The sequence below is a fragment of the Podarcis filfolensis genome, assembly GCF_964270895.1.
Source record: "Podarcis filfolensis genome assembly, chromosome: 7".
Taxonomy (NCBI): Eukaryota; Metazoa; Chordata; class Lepidosauria; order Squamata; family Lacertidae; genus Podarcis; species Podarcis filfolensis.
In genome coordinates, this window is record NC_139603.1 from 26,886,229 (window position 1) to 26,910,463 (window position 24,235).

General features: G+C 45.3%; 1 protein-coding gene across 2 annotated transcripts; it reads left to right on the forward strand.

Moving 5' to 3' along the window:
- Positions 1–735: 735 nt before the first annotated feature.
- RIPK1 (receptor interacting serine/threonine kinase 1) lies at positions 736–24,235 on the forward strand. Of its 2 annotated transcripts, none has more exons than XM_083623856.1 (12): positions 736–1,048; positions 6,322–6,524; positions 8,907–9,060; positions 10,311–10,448; positions 11,686–11,914; positions 12,265–12,414; positions 12,827–12,903; positions 14,872–14,962; positions 17,360–17,974; positions 20,120–20,188; positions 21,661–21,807; positions 23,717–24,235. In XM_083623856.1, the coding sequence occupies exons 2-12, from the start codon at positions 6,373–6,375 to the stop codon at positions 24,010–24,012; spliced, it is 2,118 nt and encodes a 705-aa protein (XP_083479982.1). In that variant the 5' UTR covers positions 736–1,048; positions 6,322–6,372; the 3' UTR covers positions 24,013–24,235. The 2 variants fall into 2 exon arrangements, with proteins under 2 accessions (XP_083479982.1, XP_083479983.1); XM_083623857.1 differs by lacking the exon at positions 736–1,048 and adding an exon at positions 6,052–6,220.

Consider the following 24,235-nt stretch of genomic DNA (forward strand, 5'->3'; position numbering starts at 1 on the left):
GCACAGGCACTTAATGGAGCTACCCTGTTAGGCTGGATCTTAAATCCATTCCAGCTCAGCCACATGACCTGGTAAACAGGCATAAATGAAGCTGGCACAAAGGGTGGTGCAATTCACAAACACTATTCGGCAAGGCAATTCTATACCCAAGATAATGGTGGAAAGTCAAGGAAAGCTGAAGTACACCCGATGCAAACTCCATTCCGGAGCAGGGCTACTACTACTACTACTACTGAAGGTTTTGGCTTAAGCCTGGCGTCCCTTCCTGCCCAAACAGACCCAATTTATTTCCTCTTAGTTGCGTCGTTATTAGGATCCCACACAGCTAAAGAACCCAAGAATGTGAAACGAGCCTGCTAGACCAAGCCAAGGGCCCATCAAGTCCAGTATCCTGTTCTCACGGTGCTGCCTGTGGGAAACCAGGGAGCAGGATCTGAGCACAAGAGCATCTCTCCCCTCCTGTGGTATCCAGCAAGTGAGACGCAGCAGTATCTCCAGCCGCGCACAGGTGAAGGAAGCCCTGCTTCTCTTACCTTCCTTTGTGTTCCTCCTCTCCCTTTCAGGAGCTCTCGACGCCACCCATTTCCGCACTGGAATCTCTCTTCGGAGATCTCGCCCCGCCGATCCCGCCCCGAGGGGAGATCCGAAAGCCTCGCTGCTCGCCCCGCCTGCGGAGAAGAGAAGCCTGGATCATAGGTTGGGAAGGGCTTGCGTGCGCTTTTAACACCGCCTGACTCCGCCCCGGCAAAGTTCGCCGAAAGAGGAAGAAAAGCGCCAGGCGCGCTCCGGGTAGTGGGTGGCCGCTTTCGGGAGCAGGAGGGCGAAAGGAAAGAGAAGAAATCGAGGGGATCGCTCCCCGTGGGGCGCAGCGTACACTATCTGGGGATCTCTCCTGCTCGGGGAGAGGAGACGGCGGAGAGGGATCTGGTCCCTTCCCCGCAGCACGTCGATCTTTTTGGAGCCGAGGAGGTGGTGTCCCCACTAGCGCGGGCTGGCCGCTTCCAGGTTTCCCCCTCGGCATCCCTACAGAAAAAAGAGACTCGCCCGGGTAGGTTTTCCTGAGGATCGTGGGAATTTGTGGGGAACTGCCTCCGGCCGCCTGCTTCCTTCCCGTTGAGCTCGAGGGAAGCGAGAGGGGGATGGGGAGGCGCGCAGGAAAATGAAACTAAGTTTGTGCCTCTGTGAGGCGCGCGCGTAAACTTCATCCAGCAGCCTTTCCTCAACCTGTGGGTCCCCAGATGTTGTTGAACTACAACTGCCATCACCCCTAGCTAGCAAGGCCGGAGCTCAGGGATGATGGGAGTTGTAGTCCAACAACATCTGGGGACCCACAGGTTGAGAACCGCTGCGCCCTGGTGAAGTCCATGATTTCAAGAGGCTGCTCGCTGAATGAGGGCGGAGTGACTGATGGTAGTGGGAACTCTTTCCCATTGTTAGTCACCATCCGGATCCTAAGCTAAGCGCTTCCCTTTGTGTATTGTGTGGCTAGGAGTGCAGCCGGGTGCCTTCTTGGGATTTGCTCAAAAGTTTTAACCGGCCACAATCTCGCTCTGCTTTTGCGGATGTGGAGTTGGAGAGGGGTTTGGGCATGAGGGAGATGAACTCCACTTAGGCCCCTCCAAACTCGTATTTTGCTGCACTTAATAACATCTTTCTTCTTTGGCGATCACTCCTAGCCGAGTAAGATTGTCTTCCATAAACACGGTTTTAACAGTGAGTCTGTAGGTGACTGTGGAGGCCAATTCTGGACATAGGTTTCCACAGTGGGGACATAGGTTTCCGGATGAGAGTTGATCACGGTGATGGTTTGCCAAGCGTGCCTTCCTCTTAGCGTATTTCTCCCTTTCATCCTGAGTTTAAGCATCTTCAAAACCCATGACACCTTCAACTGGAGCACTCACAGGCCAGTGTTTCCCAGTTGTCGGTGTTTGTACTACATTTTTTTGGATTTGCCTTGAGTGAGTCTTTGAACCTCTTATGTTGACCACCAGCATTACATTTACCATTTTAAAGTCTGGAATAGAGTAGTTGCTTTGGAAGACAATCAGGCATCCACACAGTACAACCAGTCCAACGAAGTTGATGTTGAAGAATCACTGCTTCAACACTGGTGATCTTTGCTTATTCCAGCACACTGGCGTTAGTTGGCCTGTCTTCCCAGGTGATATGTACATTTTTTCAAAGACACTGTTGATGGAATCTTTCAAGGAGTTGGAGATGGCGTTTATACGTGGTCCATGTTTCACAAGCATATAGTAAGGTCGGTAGTAAACAAGCATTTGTAAACAAACATTTTGGTTTCCCTGCAAAAGTCCCAATCCTCTGCACTTCAGTTGGGAGAAAGCTGCCTTTGAATCTAGTTTTTTAAATACCTTTTTGTACGAAGGCATGTTAGTGGATAGGGGAGGAGGAGGCTGTGAAATGATTGATTCCTACAATTTCCATAATCCCAGAATTTCCTGCCTATTTTTCACCTTGCCCATCCTTGGTCGTCCTGTTCCTGTTTGCTTAACAAAAGGGTGATAGTGGGCACTTATCTGAACCTAGGCATCTCTGCCTGGGATCTGCCTTTAAATCACTTTACCATTGTGTGGATGGATCCCACTGAGGGTCTGGGTATCCTGTACTTAGCAGTCCTATTTTTGCATGTGTTAAACGTCAGGTCAGATGTAAAGGTAAAGGACCCCTGACCATTAGGTCCAGTCATGACGGACTCTGGGGTTGCGGTGCTCATCTCGCTTCACATGCTGAGGGAGCCGGTGTTTGGCCTCAGACAGCTTCTGGATCATGCGGCCAGCATGACCAAGCTGCTTCTGGTGAATCCAGAGCAGCGCATGGAAACGCTGTTTACCTTCCCGCCGGAGCGGTACTTATTTATCTACTTGCACTTTGACGTGCTTTCAAACTGCTAGGTTGGCAGGAGCAGGGACCAAGCAACGGGAGCTCACCCCGTGGCGGGGATTCAAACCGCCAACCTTCTGATCGGCAAGTCCTAGACTCTCTGGTTTAAACCACAGTGCCACCCGCATCCCCTAGGTCAGATGTAGGTGGATTCAATTGGATATGCACCAGTCCAAGTGCCTGGCTGATTTCTGCAAAGTGGTAGATATGATTCCCATTTTATCCTCACAGCCAATTCTGTGAGGTAGGTTAAGTTGAGACTGTGACCAGCCCAGGGTCACCCAGTGAGTTTCATGGCTGAGCAGGTCCTAGTCCAACACTCTAACCACTATGCAACACAATCTGTCTTTTGAGAGGCATGCTGGTCCTGCGTGCCCTTTCCATTCTTCCCCTATCCCCCTGAAGATGAGGAATCTGAGTCCAGGACCATGATGTCTCCTTCTGTTCTATTTGCTATAGTAGCAGAATTCTTTTTCCCCAAGCCTGATCTCAGTAGCAGGGAGGTGAGCTTGCAGGTGCCGGGGGAGGCCTGTGGGGATGCAAATGCACCCAGTGGGTACCAAGATGGTGACCCATATAAGGAAGATTCTTTATGTTTCTTAACTCTTGTTGCAACTTTTGTTGCTACTACTTCTATTGCTCAGGATACAGTGCTGTACATTGTTGCCTGGGAGTAAATCCCATTGCCTTTTTGCCTATATGCCCCCAAAGGGCGTTGTAACAATAGTTGAGAAACATAAGAATCTGCCTTATATGTAGCAAGACCACTGGTCCATTCAGCCCTGACTGGCCAGAGAATCATAGAATTGTAGGGTTGAAAGGGACCACGAGGGTCATCTAGTCCAACCCCCTGCTGTGCAGGAAACTTTTTGCACAACGTGGGGCTCAAACCCGCAACCCTGAGATTAAGAGTCTCATGCTCTACTGACTGAGCTATCCTGTTGGGTTGGGAAAATATGAGCTTTTCCCAACCCAACAGGGTAAAGAACATGCATACCCTGTGAGCTAAAAAAATACTGCAAATTAAAAGTAAAGGTAAAAGGACCCCTGACCATTAGGTCCAGTCGTGGCCGACTTTGGGGTTGAGGCGCTCATCTCACTATATTGGCTGAGGGAGCCGGCATGCAGCTTCCGGGTCATGTGGCCAGCATGACTAAGCCGCTTCTGGCGAACCAGAGCAGCGCACGGAAACATTGTTTACCTTCCCGCCGGAGTGGTACCTATTTATCTACTTGCACTTTTGATGTGCTTTTGAACTGCTAGGTTAGCAGGAGCAGGGACCAAGCAACAGGAGCTCACCCTGTCACGGGGATTCGAACCGCTGACCTTCTGATCAGCAAGTCCTAGGCTCTGTGGTTTAACCCACAGCGCCACCCACGTCCTTGAAATTAAAAGTAGAGTTGCCATATTTCAAAAAGTGAAAATCCGGACACGAAAGTTGCTGAGTTGTTTTGTTTGTTTGTTTGTTTGTAAAATCTCTACAAAAAGAAGTTTCTGAGCTATTTTTAAGAAAATCCACCCCTAAAATATACACTTCTGACATAGGTTGCCGTACACCCAGGTTCCCCCAGACATTCTGCCCGGACACTATTTCTGACAGATGAATCCCAGAAATATGGCAGCCCTAAAAGGAAACATTAAACAGTAATACATTAAAATAGCTAAGCGGCCAGAGAAAAATGGGAATTAAAACTAAACCCATGAAACCCCAAACCCTCCTACTTCCCAAATAGCATTCAGCTGAAATGGGGACCAAATGCTTCATATTATGCTTAGCAACATATGTGTTTGTGTGTGTGTGTGAAGCCCCCAAAAGACCCCCCCCAGAGCTCTACTTCCCAGTAACCTTTGAGAAAACCACAATTCCCAGGATCCTTTGGGGGAAATCATGTGCTTTAAATGTATGGTGTGTACACAGCCTCTGTGTGACTGGCACAGTGGCGCTGTTGGCAATGCCAACCTGTTAAGAATTATAACTTGCCAATAATTGTCCTAGATAGACCAATGCCATTTATCCCATTACCTTGAGGCTGATCCCCCCCCAATTATTATTATTATTACAATTCAGCCATAGGAACCAATGTAGTAATAGAGCAGACCCATTAAAATTAATGTCCTTAAATTAGGCATGACTAATGTAGGTCCATTGTTTTCAGTGGGTCTACTCTCAGTAAAATCTACTTCAATACCACTCGTTAGATCCTGTATATTTTTATTTATGTTTTAATTACCTCATACAATAAGGCTCAGCAACCTGGAACACTAACATGAAAGCAAAATTTTAAAATACAGCAGTATACAAATGATTCATATTAATAAACTTAGCAAAAAGAAAGAAAGCTGATTTTGGCAATGATGCAGTCAATTTAATTATTTAAAGAGAGTTAATCACTATCTTTAAATGTTTAGATTATACTCTGGTATAAGGTTCCTACCAGAGTGGACTGACAGACTAAGCTATTAGACTATGCGGAGATGGCAAAAATGACTGGGAAAATCAGAAACCAGGAGGATCAAAACTTCAACAAAAAATGGGGAAATTTTATATTATATTTGAATGACCACTGTAAACATTTGAACTCTTTGGCAGGTCTTAAATAACTCTTGTAATGTAAAATAGACTTTGGATACAATGGAGGACTGAAAAATTAGGAGGATTCATAGTATGCAGTTGAAAAAGTTAACTAAAGAACCCCCAGAAGGGAGGAGGGAAGCTTAGAGATTCAGAAGAATCTTGTGTAATTTTCAATCAATCAATCAATCAATCAATCAATCTTTATTACGGTCCAGGCTTGTTTAACCTGGAGGTAGGCTGTATGAATTGTGCATTGCTTTGTAATTTTTATTATTCGTGATTTCGAGTGTGAATGAATTTGTAAAACCAAATAAAAATCATTTTTTAAAATAAAAATAATTTTACAAAAAAAAATATGTTTAGTTTTATATAACATAGAAAAAATATTTAAAAGCCTGGGAACATAGAAGTCTTTGGTCTGCCGTTAAGGTGGGTGACGACCTGGCCTCTTAATGGAGATCATTTCTCAAACAGGAAGCCACCATTAAAAATGCCCTTCCCTTGTAGACACCTTCCATTTTTCATAACATAGACTCTCAAGAGAAGGTTCTTCACAGATTTCCCCTACTACTCTACAAGATGTCACATACTGGCCAGACCAAAAGCAGCATGAAGGACGCTGCTTGTTACCTGTGTGCACTTACCTGAGAGTAAGCCACCTTGAAAACTCTGGGATTGATTTCTGACTAAACGTGCATAGGGTTGCGCTCTTACTGTCACCTTCGTGCCATCCTTGGGTCTTTGGTAGGTCTGCACAGCTTTCTTCATGGCCTTTTGGCCATCGTGTCCTGTGGCAGTGGAAATACAGACCGCACAATGCCTTCTCTTCTGTTTTCACATTGTAGGCCCTGGGATTTCTCTCTACGAATTGCTGGAGCGCCCCACGAGCCGTAAACATGTCCTTGGATGACATTCAGATGAATTCGGAGGACTTTTTGCAAAAAGAGCAGCTGGACGCCGGCGGATTTGGAATGGTTTCCCTGTGTTACCACAAGAGGCATGGGCTGGTGGTGTTGAAAACGGTGTACACAGGGCCTCAGCGCACAGAGTAAGTTGGTCAGAGGGAGATCCTTTGCAGACAAGAGAGAGCAGTGTAGAGCTACCTACCATTGAGCTCCTGCCAGTTTCTTTTCTTTTTTTATTAGTTTTATTAAATATTTTGTTGTTTAGTCGCTTAGTTGTGTCCGACTCTTCATGACCCCATGGACCAGAGCACGCCAGGCACTCCTGTCTTCCACTGCCTCCTGCAGTTTGGTCAAACTCATCCAACACTATCCAACCATCTTGTCCTCTGTCGTCCCCTTCTCCTTGTGCCCTCAATCTTTCCCAACATCAGGGTCTTTTCCAGGGAGTCTTCTCTTCTCATGAAGAGGCCAAAATATTGGAGTCTCAGCTTCAGGATCTGTCCTTCCAGTGAGCACTCAGGGCTGATTTCCTTAAGAATGGATAGGTTATTAAATATTACAAGGTAAATAGAAAAGGAAAATCAAAACAAAATCCATACATAACAATATAAACACAATCGTCTACATATTTACCAAATGCAGACTAAAGAAGAAAAAAGACAAAAAGATAAAAGAAAAGAAAAAAAAGAAAGGGGGGAAGAAAAAAAATACTTTCCATAATAATTAATACCAAATTTATACTTTAAACATTTCATTATAAAAATCCTAGTTAAAATATTTTAAAAGACTTCCACCGCATTCACCATACGTCTCTTCATTTCTAGTTCACCTTTACATCCGTTTTTCAGTCACTTCCTTTCCTTAAGTTCTTTCATAGTCCATCAAATCTTTATATTCTTTATATTCTTCACAAGGTTAGTCTAAGCACAACCAAACTTTCGTATTTGAGCCCTGCTTGTGTAAATATTTATTTAGACAATTCCATTGTCTCTGTACCATAATTTTGGATTTGTGCCTTATTAAGTCTGGCTCCTGCTGGTTTCTGATTGGATAGGCTCCTTCCTCAATTTTCCCAGGGTTTTCCTTGCCCAGAGATCTGTGCAGCGAGAACAAAAGACAAGCCCAGCTGGATCAAACCAAATGACCGTAATCACCAGTCAGATGCCCGTTGGAAGTCCACACACAGCCCACGAAGGCAATGGCCGCATCCACTCTTATTTCCCAGCTTCAGCAATTAAAGCTTCCTTTAGGCCAGGCTTTCTCAACCTGTGAGTCCCCAGATGTTGTTGGACTACAACTCCCATCACCCCTAGCTAGCAAGGCCAGAGCTCAGGGATGATGGGAGTTGTAGTCCAACAACATCTGGGGACCCACAGGTTGAGAACCACTGCTTTAGCCTCACATCACCCATCCCCAGAGAAGGCTGCCTCCTAGTTAGCCTCCACAGCTGATGGCGCCTCTGTTCCACTGTTCTGAGTGGAAACCTGACAGATCAGAGCTATAGCTCAGTCGGTAGAGCATGAGACTGTTAATCTCAGGGTTATGGGTTCAAGACCCCTATTGGGCAAAAGATTTCCACATTGCAAGGGTTTGGACTAGATGACCCTTGGTTCACAGAATCATAGAATTGGAAGGGACTCTGGGGATCATCCAGTCCAACCCCTGCAATGCAGGTGTTCCTTATGGGTATCGAACCTGCAACCTTGGTGTTATCCACTCTAACCAGCTGAGCTATCCAGCTTGCATTCTATGAAATCATTCTCTGTAGGGCTCCTTGCTATAGCAATGGTCCTTATCTGATGGTGGCTGCTGCAGCACACTGGGCAGCTGGGTGTGGAGGAGGCTGCCATTTCCCACAATGCCTTGGGGCAACCCATTGATGGGGCATTGTGGGAAATTAAAATAGTGTCTTCAGCAGACCCAAGTGCCTGACACAAATGCCAGTGGGGGATTAAAAAGGGGGCCTGGGCCAGGCATCAGTGTGGGTCCTGGCAGTTGCCCAAGCATGCTACTTATTGGACGCTAGGCCTGACTGGATTATGTGTCATTAGATTATTCGGCCACTCCTGGTGTGGCAGTTTAGCAGACCTACCTGCCATTTTGCTACCTTGCACACTCCAAAAGAAAACTACCTGTGTGTTAAGAGTTGAAGTGTGTCTCCAATTTTAATTCAGATTTTTAAAATGCATTATCCCACTGTTATAAATTTGGGAAGCACTAGCCTGCAGTTCCCAGCCAGAATGCTATGCAAATGACTGAATAATTAGTCATAACGATGCTAACTAATCACCACTCGGACACAAGGCAGGATTTTACCCAGCAAGGCAGTTGCCATTTCATTTGCAGATTATGCTGCAGCTTGAGCTATGCAGGTTTGGATCATCATTTTGGAGAGTTCAGGTGAAGAAGTTGACATTTCTGCCTGTCACCTTGAAATGTCTTACCGGAAGCTTTAGTCTGTAGCTCTACTCCCTTCTTGGCAGTCATGCACACTTGTAATCCCATAGTACCTGTTTCCCCCCTAGATGTAACACGTCCCTTCTTGAAGAAGGCAAGATTATGCTCAGACTAAACCATGACCGTGTGGTGAAGCTACTAGGCATCATTTTGGAAGATGGCAACTACTCCCTGGTGATGGAATACGTACGCAAAGGAAACCTGATGTCCGTACTAAAGGCAGTGAGTAGAGATTGATACACGGGGAAGAAGCCAGGCGGTAATTTTTGAGATTGTACCACAACCTCGGAAAATGGTATTCACACGTTGTTGGTCATCTCGGGTCTGTTTCCATCAACACCTTTTTTGTCCGTTCCAGTGAAAATGTTTTCATCATTGGTTTGGACCTGCATCAGGTCTAAGACATGCTAATAGTGAATGTTAGGGACACACTAGCACTGGGCTCTGCAACTCATAAATGTGAGTGTCTGCCAGTGTGGTGTAGTGGTTAAGAGCAGTAGTCTTGTAATCTGGGGAACCAGGTTCGAGTCTCTGCTCCTCCACATGCAGCTGCTGGGTGACCTTGGGCCAGTCACACTTCTTTGAAGTCTCTCAGCCCCACTCACCTCACAGAGTGTTTGTTGTGGGGGAGGAAGGGAAAGGAGAATGTTAGCCGCTTTGAGACTCCTGAAGGGGAGTGAAAGGCGGGATATCAAATCCAAACTCTTCTCTTCTTCTTCTTATGGGTGGATCATGATTTCTGTACCAGCAAACCTTCTGTTCATAATTTGCACTGCAAAATGCAGCAGTCTTGCATTGCTCCCAAGATCCAGATTTCCAAAGCATTGGGAAGGTTTGGGCCAGATAGTAATAAGCTTATCTAATATGTTTAAGCTTCTGTCTGGCAGTGTCTGTTTCCATCAACATCTTTTTTGTCCGTTGGCACTTTCCCAGGGATGCCAATCCCTGTTGCCATCTAGAATCTGCCCATCATAATGGTGGGTAGTTGGTTATCTGTTAATATTTCTCATCAGCAGACAGATCCCATCCTGATTTTCTAAAATGTGCATCTCCAAATCTGCTGAATTGCAACTGGATTCTAGACTCAGTGATGAGGATCCTTGTTGCTTATTCAAAAAGCAAAGATAATTGGAAGGCACACTAATTCGGTATGCTTTATTCAAACTCCTTTAGCAACCATGATTCATAAGACTTAATATCTATTCCTGATGGCTGTTCGTTCAACAGAGGACTGAATAAGTCAGTGCTCTTTTTAAAGATTTTAGCTGGGATTCAATTATGTTTAACCCCTAGTATACCCACTGAAATGAATGAGCATGGCTAAGTTCAGTCCATTAATTTTGATAGGTCTAACGTGAGTAAAACTTAATTGAATACCACTGCTTTTCATTTTTAAAAAAGGCAGCTTCTTGATCATGGCAGGTATAACTCAGTATATATACTAATATTCTGCTGTTTTTGCTTTATTGCAGACCTCTATTCCTTTGTCTGTGAAAGGGTGCTTCATCCTAGAGATCATTGAAGGAATGCTTTACTTAACTGAACAGGGCTTAGTTCACAAGGACCTAAAACCAGAAAATATCCTTGTAGACGAGGACTTTCATATTAAGGTACCATTAGCACATAATTCCTGGATGGGTGGCATGTCAGTCTTAGGGCTAAACCAGATGTGGGCATGATTTATAGCAGAACCTGCCTGTTTGGCAAACCATGGTTTTGTGTGACTGCAAATGTGCTGGCTCCCAGGGAGATCGCAGCCACTTTGCTTCTCTCCTGGTCCTTGTCGTTCAGTGTAATGTGGCAACTAAGGCAAGGTATGGCTTTGCATGTTGTCTGAACCCAGGATTGTTGTTCTGCTCTCTCCTCCTTATCCAAGATCTGCAGCCAAGGTTTGTAAAGTGGGCGCAATCTGCTCCAGAAGCCAGTATGTTTACACGGTTGCAGTAAGCTAACCAGGCTTTTGCCCACTATGCACATGTGGATGAGAAGGAAAACACACAGTTTCCCAGTGTTTTGTATTCTCTTCCTGGTATAGCAGGCCAGGAAAGGCTATACCACATGCTTTTCTGAATGTTCAGATCGGTGCACTCCATTTGACCTGGGTAACTTAAAAACACTATATTTAATTAAATAACAAATTTCTTTGGGAAACATTTGATGTCGCACCAAGCATGTCGACTGCAAATTGTCCTCGGCTGGAATATCCCCTAATGGGCACTGAACTTTAAGAAGGTGACTGGGAGTTTAGGGAAGCTTTTAATGTTTAATAGGTTATTGTATTTTAGTGTTCTGTTGGAAGCTGGCCAGAGTGGCTGGGGAAGCCCAGCCAGATGGGCAGGGTATAAATAATATATTATTATTATTATTATTATTATTATTATTATTATTATTATTAAGACAAACTGAAATGGGGTTAGAGAAAGGCAACAAAAGACTGTCAGCATTAAGAAAAACAAGTCCTATGTGGAATGGTTTGAAAGAACTGGGCGTGTTTAGCCTGGAAAAGAGAAGACTGAGAGTGTGGGGACATCATAGGCAAATGCGTGTTCTCTGCTGCAGACTGAGGTTGATTTAGTAGGCTTAAGATACAGGCAGGTAAATTTTGGTTGAGCATTAAGTCAAACTTCTTGAACTGCTGTGACAGTGGAACCAATGACCTAGAGGGGTGGTGGGCTCTCCCTTTAAGTAGAGGGTGGATAGTCCGTCTATAGTGAATGCTCTAGCTCTGGATTTCCTGTGCCAAGCAGGAAGTTGGAGAAGACAGCCTGCGAGGGTCTCATCAGCTGTGTGCTTGTGTGATCTCAGTTGGACCTTGCTCCCGTAACGGTTCTCCATCCTTTCCTGCAGATAGCAGACCTTGGCGTGGCCCGCTTCAAAAGCTGGAGCAGGCTGACCAAAGAGGAGAGCATCCGGAAGATGAAAATCAACTGCAGCTCGAAGAGCAACGCCGGCACCCTTTTTTACATGGCCCCAGAACACTTGGCATCAGTTAACACCACGCCTGTGGAAAAATCAGACGTGTACAGCTTTGGCATAGTATTATGGGCCATCTTTGCCAACAAAGAACCCTATGAGAGTGAGTGTTTGTGATCAAATAACTCTGCTTGCTGAAGTGTTTTTAGCTGCATACGGTTACAGTGGTACCTCGGGTTAAGTACTTAATTCGTTCTGGAGGTCTGTTCTTAACCTGAAACTGTTCTTAACCTGAAGCACCACTTTAGCTAATGGGGACGGCTGCTGCCGCCGTGCCGCCGGAGCACGATTTCTGTTCTTATCCTGAAGCAAAGTTCTTAACCTGAGGTAATATTTCTGGGTTAGCAGAGTCTGTAACCTGAAGTGTATGTAACCTGAAGCGTATGTAACCCGAGGTGCCACTGTATTTTTTTTTATTAAAAAAACCTGTTCGATTCCTCTCTCCCGCACCAGATGCTATGACTGACGCGCAAATATACTTCTGCATCATGAATGGGGACAGGCCTCTCATAGAGGAGATTGAAGAAAGTTGCCCAGGAGAGATCATTACACTAATGAAACAATCTTGGAGTCAAAAGCCAGAGGAACGGCCAACTTTTGCAGGTAGTGAGAGGGCATTTTTGCTGAAGTGGGTCCGGCATTATCTGAGTGCAAGAGGAAGGTAGCCTTAAGGTCATGCGGAATATTCCAGATGTTTAGTTTTTGGCTGGGTCTACAGGTGCAGTGGGATGAGGAACAGCAAAGAGGTAACACTGCACTCCTTATAGGTGCCAAATCTATGGGGAAGTATGTGAGGACGGGGCTGAGCCCCACCCAATCTGTACGTTGAAATTTTGCACCCCCTAACAATTTTGCGCCCGGGGCAACCGCCGCTGTGCCCTCCTGCCATGCTACGCCACTGCCATGTCACTTCTTACTTGCCTTTATAAAAGACAGCATAAGAACAGTCTCCTCTGTTTTTCACTGAGACCGCTTTGGGTTTTTCTTTTACTAATTGGCTAATCCTTTACTACAGAAATCAATTTGACGTACAAGCCATTTTATCAGCAGAACTTTGAAAAGGATGTTGAAGATGACTTGAGAAAGTTAAAAGTAAGTTTTTCAAACATTTATGGCTGAAAAAAGGAAAAGGGGCGAGAATCACTGGTGGAAATTGTAGAGAAACAGAGTCCAGCTATTAGGTAGAAGAAATTTCCTGAAAGTAAGAGCTGTCACATAGCTGAGCAATCTCCTTCACTGGAATCATTGAAGCAGAGATTGTCAGGGACGCTGTCGCTGCATCTGCATTGTAGATCCTGCAATAATCAGAGGGGTGTACTAAATGACTTCCTCAGTCCCTTCCAATTCTATCCCTAAAAGCATACAAAATCATAAGAAGAGCTGCTGGATCAACCCAGTGGTCCAGAATCCTGTTCTCAGCAGTGGAACACCCTCCCACCAAATGTCAAGGAGATAAATAGCCATACAACTTTTAGAAGACATATGAAGGCAGTCCTGTATAGGGAATATTTTTAAGGTTTGATGTTTTATTATCTCTTTATATCTGTTGGAAGCCATCCAGAGTGCCTGTGGCAACCCAGTCAGATGGGCAGGATATGATGATAATAATAACAATAACAATAACAATAATAATAATAATAATAATAATAATAATAATAATAATAATAATAAAGGACCCCTGACTGTTAAGTCTAGTCACAAACGACTCTGGGGTTGCAGCGCTCATCTCGCTTTACTGGCCGAGGGAGCCGGCGTTTGTCCGCAGACAGTTTTTACAGATCATGTGGCCAGCATGACTAAGCCGCTTCTGGCGAAACCAGAGCAGCGCACGGAAACGCCGTTTACCTTCCTGCCAGAGCAGTACCTATTTATCTAATTGCACTTTGCCGTGCTTTCGAACTGCTAGGTTGGCAGGAGCTGGGACCGAACAACGGGAGCTCACCCCATCGCGGGGATCCGAACCACCGACCTTCCGATCGGCAAGCCCTAGGCTCAGTGGTTTAGACCACAGCACCACCCGCGAACCTGTAATAATAATAATGTTGCCCTAATGCCTGTGTCAGGCTTCAGGGAATCTGGTCCCCCTCCCTCACGGTAGGCTGCCAGTAATGAAAATACAAGAAGCTCTTACCAAGGTATTTTATTCAATAGTCACAGAGAGAGATGCAGGATGCTGTCTCTAGGATAATGACGTTGCTCTCAGTAATCTCCTCCCCCCTTTTACTCTCAGTCGTCAGCAGCTCCACCCCTTTATACAGTGGCTGCGTGAGGACCTTTGTCTATTCGCTTTCTGTTCTCCCACTTTAACAGCCCTCCTCATTCTAGGAGAAGGGGATTGGGTTGGGAATGCTTTCTAATGATAATGTGTCAACCAGCTGTCCTAACTCTTCTGCTCCTCCTTCCTCTCCTTCCATTATCTCCCAGCTTTGTCCTTCTTCTGTCTCAGAGTCATGACCTTCTGCAAACCACCGTTGTAAGTCTATACTGTCCTCCTCTTCTTGGGAAGGTTCAGGAGAATGGAGGGGTGGCCTCCACCATTCCTCTTCAGTCCAATCCCTGACAGCCTGTGAGAAACATTACTGTCTCCGGATGTGGAGACACAGCATAGTCATCATGGCTATAGCCTTGCCCTCCATGACTTTGTCCACTCCTCTCTTAAAGTCATCCAAACTGGTGGCCATTGTTGTCTCCTGTGAAAGTGAGTTCCATGCTTGAACTAAACATTGCATGAAGAATGACTTTATCTGCCATGGCTATTTCAACGTTCAGCTTCATTGGGTGTCCACAAATTCTAGTGTTAGGAGAGAAGCAGTAGTGGGGCAGCTCCCTCGGTCTCTCTCTGACATTCTCACATTAACCGGAGTGTCTGAAATGGGAAAGCCTACATGTGTAAACCTCTAGACATGTAGGTTTCCCTCTGCAACAGGGTTCCTGACATCCTTAGTCCTAGAGTCCAGCGGGATTTTGCTTGATGGGCACCCTAAGCAACATTGCCCTAGAGGTTCTAGGTCCTTCCAGTGATTCAATCAGGTATTTAGTTGCTCTTGTTCTCTGCAACAGGAAAAGTACCCTGAGCCAACGGAACTTATAAAAAGGATGCAGTCTCTCCAAGTGGATGCTGTGGCAGAACCACCAAGCAATGGCCGGATGGGTAATTCATTTCAGTTGCTTAACAGTTCATCCTTTTGCATCCCACATTTGGGGCAACTGCTGCACATTTCTTTACAATAACAAGGACACCCATTTTAAAAAACACACAATCAAAGCCAAAGTACAGCGCAGATCACCGTTTCAGTGCTGATTAGGGCCAGTGCAGATTACAGTTTCAATCTCTACTTTGTAAATAAATCATATCAGAGCTGGAGATTTTGTCTGGACTCTGGTTTATGACTCAAATTAGAATATGTGTATATTTTATGATAGCATCACAGAAGTGATGAAGTCAGTTTGGGGTGGAGAATTCATCATCTGTTTCTCTTTTGGGGGGGGCAAGGGAAGCCCACACAGACAAACAGACAGTGCCTGGTGAAATCCCATAGCGTGGAAGCAGCAGGGGCTGAGCAGGATTTTCACAACAACAAGAAGCCAAGAACCATTCACACTTCCAAAAGTCATTATTCTTGCCGTTTATATTCAGAGTCTATAGCTACCAAAAGGCTCTTGACCTTTGGGTATTAGGCTGAAACCCACAGCCTGAGGTGTAGCAGCTGCCAAAGGAAACCTGCCAGCAGGCCTCAGGGTGGATCAATACCAAAGGCCCCTTTGGGCCATCCTGTTGGGTTGGCATAAGAACAAAGACCACACCTACTTTTTACTTTGGGGGATTTCTGCTTGCCGGAAAGATGAGGTAGAATAGCAACCTCTTCTCTTCCTGTTAATTCTGGAAGTGGTTTTTTTAAAATGTTTGCTGGCAGTTATTTATGCTGATTACTTGTTCAACCTGAGCTTCTGAATAGTCAGAATAGAGCAGGGCTGGGTGGTACCTGGTTTTCATCATCACAATACACTGATATATCACATTGTCTGAAGTAAGGGTGGAGCTATACACAGGCATTAACTGCCTTCACGGTTTTTCCTGCATCATGATTTTTGCATAGCACACAATCACACACACATTCTGATTGTGATATATTGCCAGGTCTAAAATTATGAAACCAACATCATTGAAGATATGGACAATATATATCAGCCCTAGAATAGGGTGGTGGTGTGAACACAATTCTTCCAATTTGGGGGGGGGGGGAGTTATTTAGTATTCCTTTGTCCTTCTAGGCTTCTACCCCACCCCCCAAGTGTGTTGAGTGGAAGTTTTGTGAGAGCACTTTCTATAATCTTCTGGTTTTGGAAGACTTACTTCTAGTTCTCTCTGGTTGTGATTTTGAAGTATGGTACCTTCACTTACCATTTGCTGGGCCATGGGAAATGGCAGGCGATGCTAGAACTTCATGCCAGAGCACACTGGTACAGCAATACAGCAGCTTATGGCATCTCCCAGATGATAGCAAGTTAGGCTGACTGTATAAGACAATTTTTCTGTGGCAGAGGACCAATATTTGTTTTATTAAAGCATAGCAACCCAATGAGCTTTTCATGCTTACAGCACAATTCAGTGCAAATCTACTCAGAAGTAAGTCCCATTGAGTTCATTGAGATCCAAGGTGAGAGTGTAGGATAGGTCAGGGAAAGCTGTGACCCTCCCTATGCTACTGGACTGATGGGAATTGTAGTCCAACAGTTTTTGGAGGCCCATAGGCTCCCTGGCCCTGGATGCAGCCTTGATCTCACAGCAGTAGAGCCTCACCAAGCTGCTAGAACATGGGTAGGCAAACTTAAGGCCCGGGGGCTGGATCTGGCCCAATCGCCTTCTAAGTCCGGCCCACGGACAGTCTGGGAATCAGTGTGTTTTTGCACGAGTATAATGTGTCCTTTTATTTAAAATGCATTTCTGGGTTATTTGTGGGGCACGGGAATTCGTTCATTCCCCCCTCCCCCCAAAAAATCTAGTCCAGCCCCAAAGGTCTGAGGGACAGTGGACCGGCCCCCTGCTGAAAAAGTTTGCTGACCCCTGTCTTAGAGATTAGGGCTGCAATTCTAGCCCCACTTACCTGGGAGTAAGTCCCTTTGAACCCAATGGGACTTACTCTGAGTGGACACGTTTTAGGATTGCACTGTCAGCACCCCTGTAGAACAACACCTGTACAGTTACGGCACATCTCTCTGGAAGGCCAGCTCTTTGTTCAGAAAGTGGGTGGAAAAAACCTTTACAATACCATATTTTTGCTGCTTGGCATCCATGGGTGTGTGTGTGTGTGTTGTGTGTCACTGCAGGAGCATTCAGAGTCACTACTAGCTGTATTGATTTTATTTGTGGGGCATAAGAATTTGTTCATTTTTTTTCTTCAAAATTTAGTCTGGCCCCCCACAAGGTCTGAGGGACAGTGGACCGGCCCCCTGCTGGAAAAGTTTGCTGACCCCTGTGCTAGAACATTGCAATGAAATCTCTGCAAAACGATCAATCCTCTTAGGTCTCTCCCTTTCTGCCCTGCAGATCTTCCCGGCTCCCTTCACAGCTCTCCGTGTCCTGCGGCTAGCAACACCGTAGACGAAGCCATGTTTGCGGCTTGCCCGGTGAATGAACCTGTGGAGAGCTGCGAAACGTCCTTGGATCCTCCGGTGACCTTGGAGCGGAAACTGCAGGACGAGCTGAACTACCACGTGCACGGCAGCAGGATGGACAAGGCGGAAGGCCGTTCCGTGTCATACAGCGCCGAAATGCTGGAGCAGGAGAGGAGGAGGAAGGTATCTCACGACCCGTATGCAAAAGCGACTGCTGCCCGCCCGATGCAGGAGTCACACCTGAGGCCTGAAAAGGTCGAGCCTGGCGCCCGTCAAAGCAACACCACTGTGGACCCATACAGTCGTCAGTGGAAACCACCGCCGCTCAGAGCTACTCTGGAAAGGGAAAATAATAGCCGGCTGAATCAAGTTAGGCACTATGGGCCCGGACCTGCAAATCTCAGAGCATCTCTAAGCCCAGAAGATCTCTACGGATCAGCCAATCCCTTTAGCTTCAATAAACCACCCGTACCTGAATCTGGTGTGGATCATCAATCTAACCCATTCAGACCTTACTATTTTGGCAGAAGCTTCAGTACAGAAACTGGTAAGTGAACTGATTGAGGGTCTTCTTTTTGTTCCTTCAGGGAGAAAGAGCACACATGCAGTAAAATGGCTCTTCTTCACTACCTTCTATGAAGAAAATAAAAGCTGTCCCATTTTTTATGAGCCAGTCTTTCGTCCCATCCTACTAACCCTGGGCAGCTAAAATGTAATAGCAATTCAAAAACTGTTGAGCTTTAAGGTTACTATGCATATTTATATTTATGCCTTTTATTAAATTTTCATCCTGCCCTCCCTTCAAGGAGCTTGCGGCAAACAGTTCTCCCCACTCTCATACCATTTCACTTCACAACCTTCTGAGGTTGACTGAAATGAATATTTGTCTGAGGTCACCCAATGAGCAGCACTGACTGGGAAGCTTTGTGGAATGGAATCGCTTTTGTCCAAGCATTTGAATCGCGAAATACTGTTTGTGGTGCAGTTTCTACAGAGAGCATTAGTGCTGCTGTTCGTTGTGCTGTATTTTATTTGTATTGTTTTCTTAGGACTGTCATGTTTCATTATCAATGTTGTAAGCTGTGCTCCATTTTGCGATATCCATCTGTACATAAGGGATTCTCCAGCACCCTAAAAACTGGGTGGTGGCCCTTTCGTGCCATTGTACTAAAAGGGCTTTTGATCTGGTGGAATCACCTCAGAAGACGAGAGAAGGTTTTTGCCAATCCCCTTTGCCCAGCAATCCCCAGTGTGCTTTGGAAATCTGTTCTGGAGCAGTTTTATTTGTTTGTTTGTAATTAGATCTCTTACCTGCCCTTCAACAATAATCCTGTGGGTTACAACAATAAAATATGCAATTATAAAACAAATAAAAGCATTACAACCATAAAACAAACGTAAGCAAGCGTTTTGAGGGAGAATCGGCAAAAACTCCCTTGACTTCTCTCTTTGTCGGGATATGCCTCCTCTGGTGTAAGAGCACTAGGAGTGCTGGTTGGAATATCATTCTGTACTGCACTGGCTGTGGGCTGAATAGAAATTGGTAACTTAATTATATTGATCAATTGCATCTATATGCTACCTTTGGGCAAGGTGCCTCAGGCGGGTTATTAACAAGTGGTGCCAAACATCCTCAGGCCTATTTCAGGAGCTGATGGTGCTAGCTCCCTTGCCTGGTGTCTTCTCTCAGGGTACACACATCCCAGGGAGCTCCAGGGAAGGTGGGTCTTGGGTGGTCCCAACTATGAAAGAACTCTCTGGCTCATCAGCACTGTGGGCTGCAAATGTGGCTCCGTGACAATCAGCAAGTACAGTGGTACCTCAGGTTACACACGCTTCAGGTTACAGACTCCGCTAACCCAGAAATAGTGCTTCAGGTTAAGAACTTTGCTTCAGGATGAGAACAGAAATCGTGCTCCGGCGGCGCGGCAGCAGCAGGAGGCCCCATTAGCTAAAGTGGTGCTTCAGGTTAAGAACAGTTTCAGGTTAAGAACGGACCTCCAGAACAAATTAAGTACTTAACCCAAGGTACCACTGTACAGCACTGGAAGCTTAGACTGTCTATCTGGGAGGACTTCATTCTGTCGGAAGTCACTGTGGTCTTCTGAAAAGTACTGGGGCTTGATGTCCTCACCTCTCCCTTCTGGCAGCTGCTGCTCTCCCAAGACCACCACTTTGTATCGTGAAATATCCACCTGTTGAAATTCCCTCATCTACATTAATGATGCAGGAGCTCTGTTGCACCTGGGTAGGTTTTTGTCTGAGTAGGTTTTTGCACTGTCAAGAGTCCAGTATACCTGAAGGAGTGTCTCCACCCCCATCGTTCTGCCAGGACACTGAGGTCCAGTGCGAAGGCCTTCTGGCAGTTCCCTCGCTGCAAGAAGCCAAGTTACAGGGAAACAGGCAGAGGGCCTTCTCGGTAGTGGCACCCGCTCTGTGGAACGCCCTCCCATCAGATGTCAAAGAGAAAAACAACTACCATACTTTTAGAAGACATCTGAAGGCAGCCCTGTTTAGGGAAGCTTTTAATGTTTAATAGACTATTGTATTTTAGGATCTTGTTGGAAGCTGCCCAGAGTGGCTGGGGAAACCCAGCCAGATGGGCGGGGTATAAATAATAAATTGTTGTTGTTGTTGTTTAATGTTTCAAGAGCAGTGGTACAGTTTTGACACAATTTGCATACCTCTTTAGATCCAGAGGAATCGACCTCTTTTATGAAGACGAACTTCGCCCATACACCTATACACAAACAGAATTCAGGTAAAAAACTCTAGTTATTTCTTGATATGAGCAGTATGATCTCAACATGAGCGGCATGAGCAGTCCGGACTCTTTAAGGCTATAATACCATTTGGTAGCTCTAAAGCAGAAGTAGGGAAGCTCCAATCCATGGGCCAGTCTTGGCCTACACAGTTATTTCCCTCCAATCATATCCACCTGTCCATCAGCTGATGTCACACGTGAAATGAACTGATCGACCAGGGTGGGTGGGATCCAATTCTGCCTTGGCTGAGTATGCCTGTTCCCATCAGCCAATTTTGTAGGATTTAACCCCGCTTTCCCAGGGTTTATTTGGCACACTAGTTAGATTTTTGGAGGGGCCTAAGGTGCAAACAGCATAGACTAGTGTTAGGTTGCAGAACTGGCCCCTGCAACCTGCTCTTTCCACAAGGAGAGAGTTTGAGATTCCCTTTTGTGGTGCTGTTCCCTTTCAAAATGAAAAAAAAAAAAACAACAGAATTTTGGAGCTCCAGAAACAGCTGCTTGCTTGGTCTCAACAAGATACAGTCACATTCACTGAACGAAGTCTCAAAATGCATTATCTATTTGACTCAAAAGACTTAATTCTCGCAACATTTTTGAAATACTGTTGATATAGAACAGCTATGTCCAACCGGTCAACCGCGATTGACAGAGTAGATCTCCTGGAGATCGCGGGAAACTTTTAGTCCCTGCGAATAAAAAAAACAGTTGAATGAATGTCTCGGGCCCCCGCTGTGTACGTTTGCTTGTGTTGGCATTTACTGCAAGCGATTTATGGCATTCACCCCCAAAAAGCTGAACAACTCTGGACTCTCCTCCTAAAAAAAGCCAGATCACTGCCAGTTTGTTTAAACTGGGAGTAGATCGCAGTCTCTTGAGAGCTGGAAGTGCCTGATACAGAAGAGCCAACATGTTTTCTCTTTGGGGAGTTTGTTGTCTCGTCCTACTGATCTGACTGACACAAGCTTTCAAAGGTTTGCTATGATTTTAACTCTTATCAAAGAACTATTGGAGCAGCCTGGCTTGCTCAGTTGGTTAGAGCACAGTGCTGATAATGGCAGGTCAGAGATTCGATTTCTGTATGGGACAGCTGCATTTCCCTGCATTGCAGGGGGTTGGACTAGATGATCCTTGGGGTCCCTTCCAACTCTACAATTCTATCATTCCATGATTAACTATACCAGACACCAACCTGAGAAATAAACCTGGTTGTGTAAATATGCCCTTGTAACATAAATTCTAGGAGCAGGAACCATTCTTTCCTTGATGTGAAACTACCCAACATATAAGTGCAGCGTTCAAATAATGCATTTTTGCCATTTTACTATTTCCATCATAAAATTAACATGTGTCAACACACTGGTCAGTAATTTATCCCCCTGCACTGTCTCTGTGCTCATTTTGCTTGTGTGTCGTTTTATACTTCCTTTATTAAACAGGTGTTTTTTAAAAAATTGTCTTACATACAGGAGAACCTGCAAGCTACAATATATATAATAGTAGTGCAATTCAGATAGGCTCTCACAACGTCTTAACCATTAAACAAAAACCTCAACAAATACGTACTATGCCGGAAAATAATTATTATAATCCTGCAGATTACCAGAAACTGTTTGGTAAGTACTGAAGTTAAAACTTTTTTCTTCCTTCATGAAATAGTTCTTGCTTTCAAAGCCATACATTTTCCTTTGAAACTCTGTTCAGGATATGTACCGTATTTTTCGCTCTATAAGACGCACCAGACCACAAGACGCACCTAGTTTTTGGAGGAGGAAAACAAGAAAAAAATATTCTGAATCTCAAAAGCCAGAACAGCAAGAGGGATCGCTGCGCAGTGAAAGCAGTAATCCCTCTTGCTGCTCTGGCCTCTGTGATAGCTGCGCAGCCTGCATTCGCTCCATGAGACGCACACACATTTCCCCTTACTTTTTAGGAGGGAAAAAGTGAGTCTTATAGAGCAAAAAATACGGTAAGTTTGGATTGAATAGAACTGAAAACATCTACCAAGGAAAGATACGACATGCTCAAACTGAGGTCCAGTTCCAAGGGCCTTCAGGCAGTTCCCTCCCTGCAAGAAGTGAGCTTGCAGGGAACCAAGCAGAGGGCCTTCTCTGTAGTGGCGCCTGCCCTGTGGAACGCTCTCCTTTCTGATATCAAACAATTAAACAGCTATATGACTTTTCATAGAAATCTAAAGGGAGCCCTGTTTTGGGAACATTTTTAATGTTTGATGTCTCCCCCCCCCTTCTTTCCTCTGTATTTTGTTGGACGCCACCCAGAGTGGCTGAGACATAAAAAATAAATAAATTAGTAGTAGTAACAAAAATATTAATCTGTAGAAACAGAGGTGCTAGTGATCTCCACAAAACACAGACTTTGCAGTCAGATTTTGGGATTCTGACCCTGAAGATTCTGGCCGCCTAGCTTGTATCCCTTAGTAGTAGTACAGCGGTACCTCGGTTTAAGAACAGTCCTGTTTACAAACGATTCGGTTTACGAACTCCGCAAAACTGGAAGTAGTGTTCCGGTTTGCGAACTTTGCCTCGGTAAAGTATTTAGGCCCCTTTATGAATTCATTACACAAGAAGGGGTGCCATGAGTAAAGGAGGGAGCAGGCGAATACCTGGTGGCTTCCCCCACAACATTGCATGAATTCCCTGCAACCCCCTTTGATGTCAATACATAAAGTACGGACATCTGCAAGTGGAAAGTCTTCTGCACAAAAGACTGTAAGGCTTCCATGGGATCAGGAATTCTGTACCACTGTGGTTTATGATCCCATGGAAGTCTACACAGGTGGGCTGCTAAAAAAAAAAAAGTGCAGAAAAGTAGCTCTGCACATGCTTTGTGGCCTTGCAATGCAGTCATGTGGCATTTTCAAACAATTCTGACTGGCTCAGAATTCACACTCAAATGGAGGTTCCATGGTGAATATATTGACATAGGGACGCGGGTGGCGCTGTGGCCTGAACCACTGAGCCTCTTGGGCTTTCTGATCGGAAGGTCGGCAGTTCGAATCCCCACAACTACCTTGCTCTGTCCCTGCTCCTGCCAACCTAGCAGTCCGAAAGCATACCACCACAAGTAGATAAATAGGTACCACTGCGGCGGGAAGGTAAACGGCGTTTCCATGCACTCTGGTTTCCGTCACGGTGTTCTGTTGTGCCAGAAGCGGTTTAGTCTTGCTGGCCACGACCTGGAAAGCTGTCTGTGAACAAATGCCGGCTCCCTCAGCCTGAAAGCGAGATGAGTGCTGCAACCCCGTAGTCACCTTTGACTGGGCTTAATCATCCAGGGGTCCTTTACCATATATATATAGAGAGAGAGAGAGAGATTGATTGATTGACATGCACTCAGAGCCCTGCATTCACTGTTAGCAGCAGGGTTGGCCTGCCTGCCCCCTCACACCCATGTTTCTCACGCAAGATGGGGTTTGTCAGGATCTTCCTATTGCCTCTGAGAACAAAAGCAACGGTGTTCCATCACCAAAGAACTAAAGAAGCATTTTCCTTTTGTCGCCACCAGAGAACACTGCTCTCGTTTCAGAAGTTCAACTGAACCTCGTGAGAGAAAATATGGGGAAGAAGTGGAAACCCACGGCGCGGCAGCTGGGCTTCAGTGACCCTGACCTGGAGGAAATTGACCATGACTACGAGAGGGATGGCTTAAAGGAAAAAGTTTATCAAATGTTTCAGAGGTGGCTGATGAAGGAAGGGAGCAAAGGAGCAACGGTGGGAAAGCTGGCCAGAGCTCTCTTTGCTAGCCAGAGGATAGATCTCCTTGCCAAAATAAAGCAGGAGTCAGAAATGAGTAACAAATGAGAGTCATAAACCAGCATAAACTACTTTGCAGGGGAAAGTATGGACATTTTGCTTTACATTTTGCTTTACATTTTGCTATTATGAATGCTCTGGTGCTGCCTGTATAGAATTTGCCGTCAAATTAATGTATTTGTATAATTTTAATTTTAAAAAACCCAATATAAATGGATGCAAGACTGCTCTAGCTTTAATGTAAATAATAAAATATTATCAGATACAAAAA

Excerpts from the sequence above, each read along its gene's own strand:
- RIPK1 (XM_083623856.1), top strand. The coding sequence starts at position 6,373 with ATGTCCTTGGATGACATTCAGATGAATTCGGAGGACTTTTTGCAAAAA. Across the intron at positions 10,449-11,685 it reads ACGAGGACTTTCATATTAAG|ATAGCAGACCTTGGCGTGGC; the intron begins GTACCATTAGCA and ends CCTTTCCTGCAG. Across the intron at positions 14,963-17,359 it reads ACCAAGCAATGGCCGGATGG|ATCTTCCCGGCTCCCTTCAC; the intron begins GTAATTCATTTC and ends TCTGCCCTGCAG.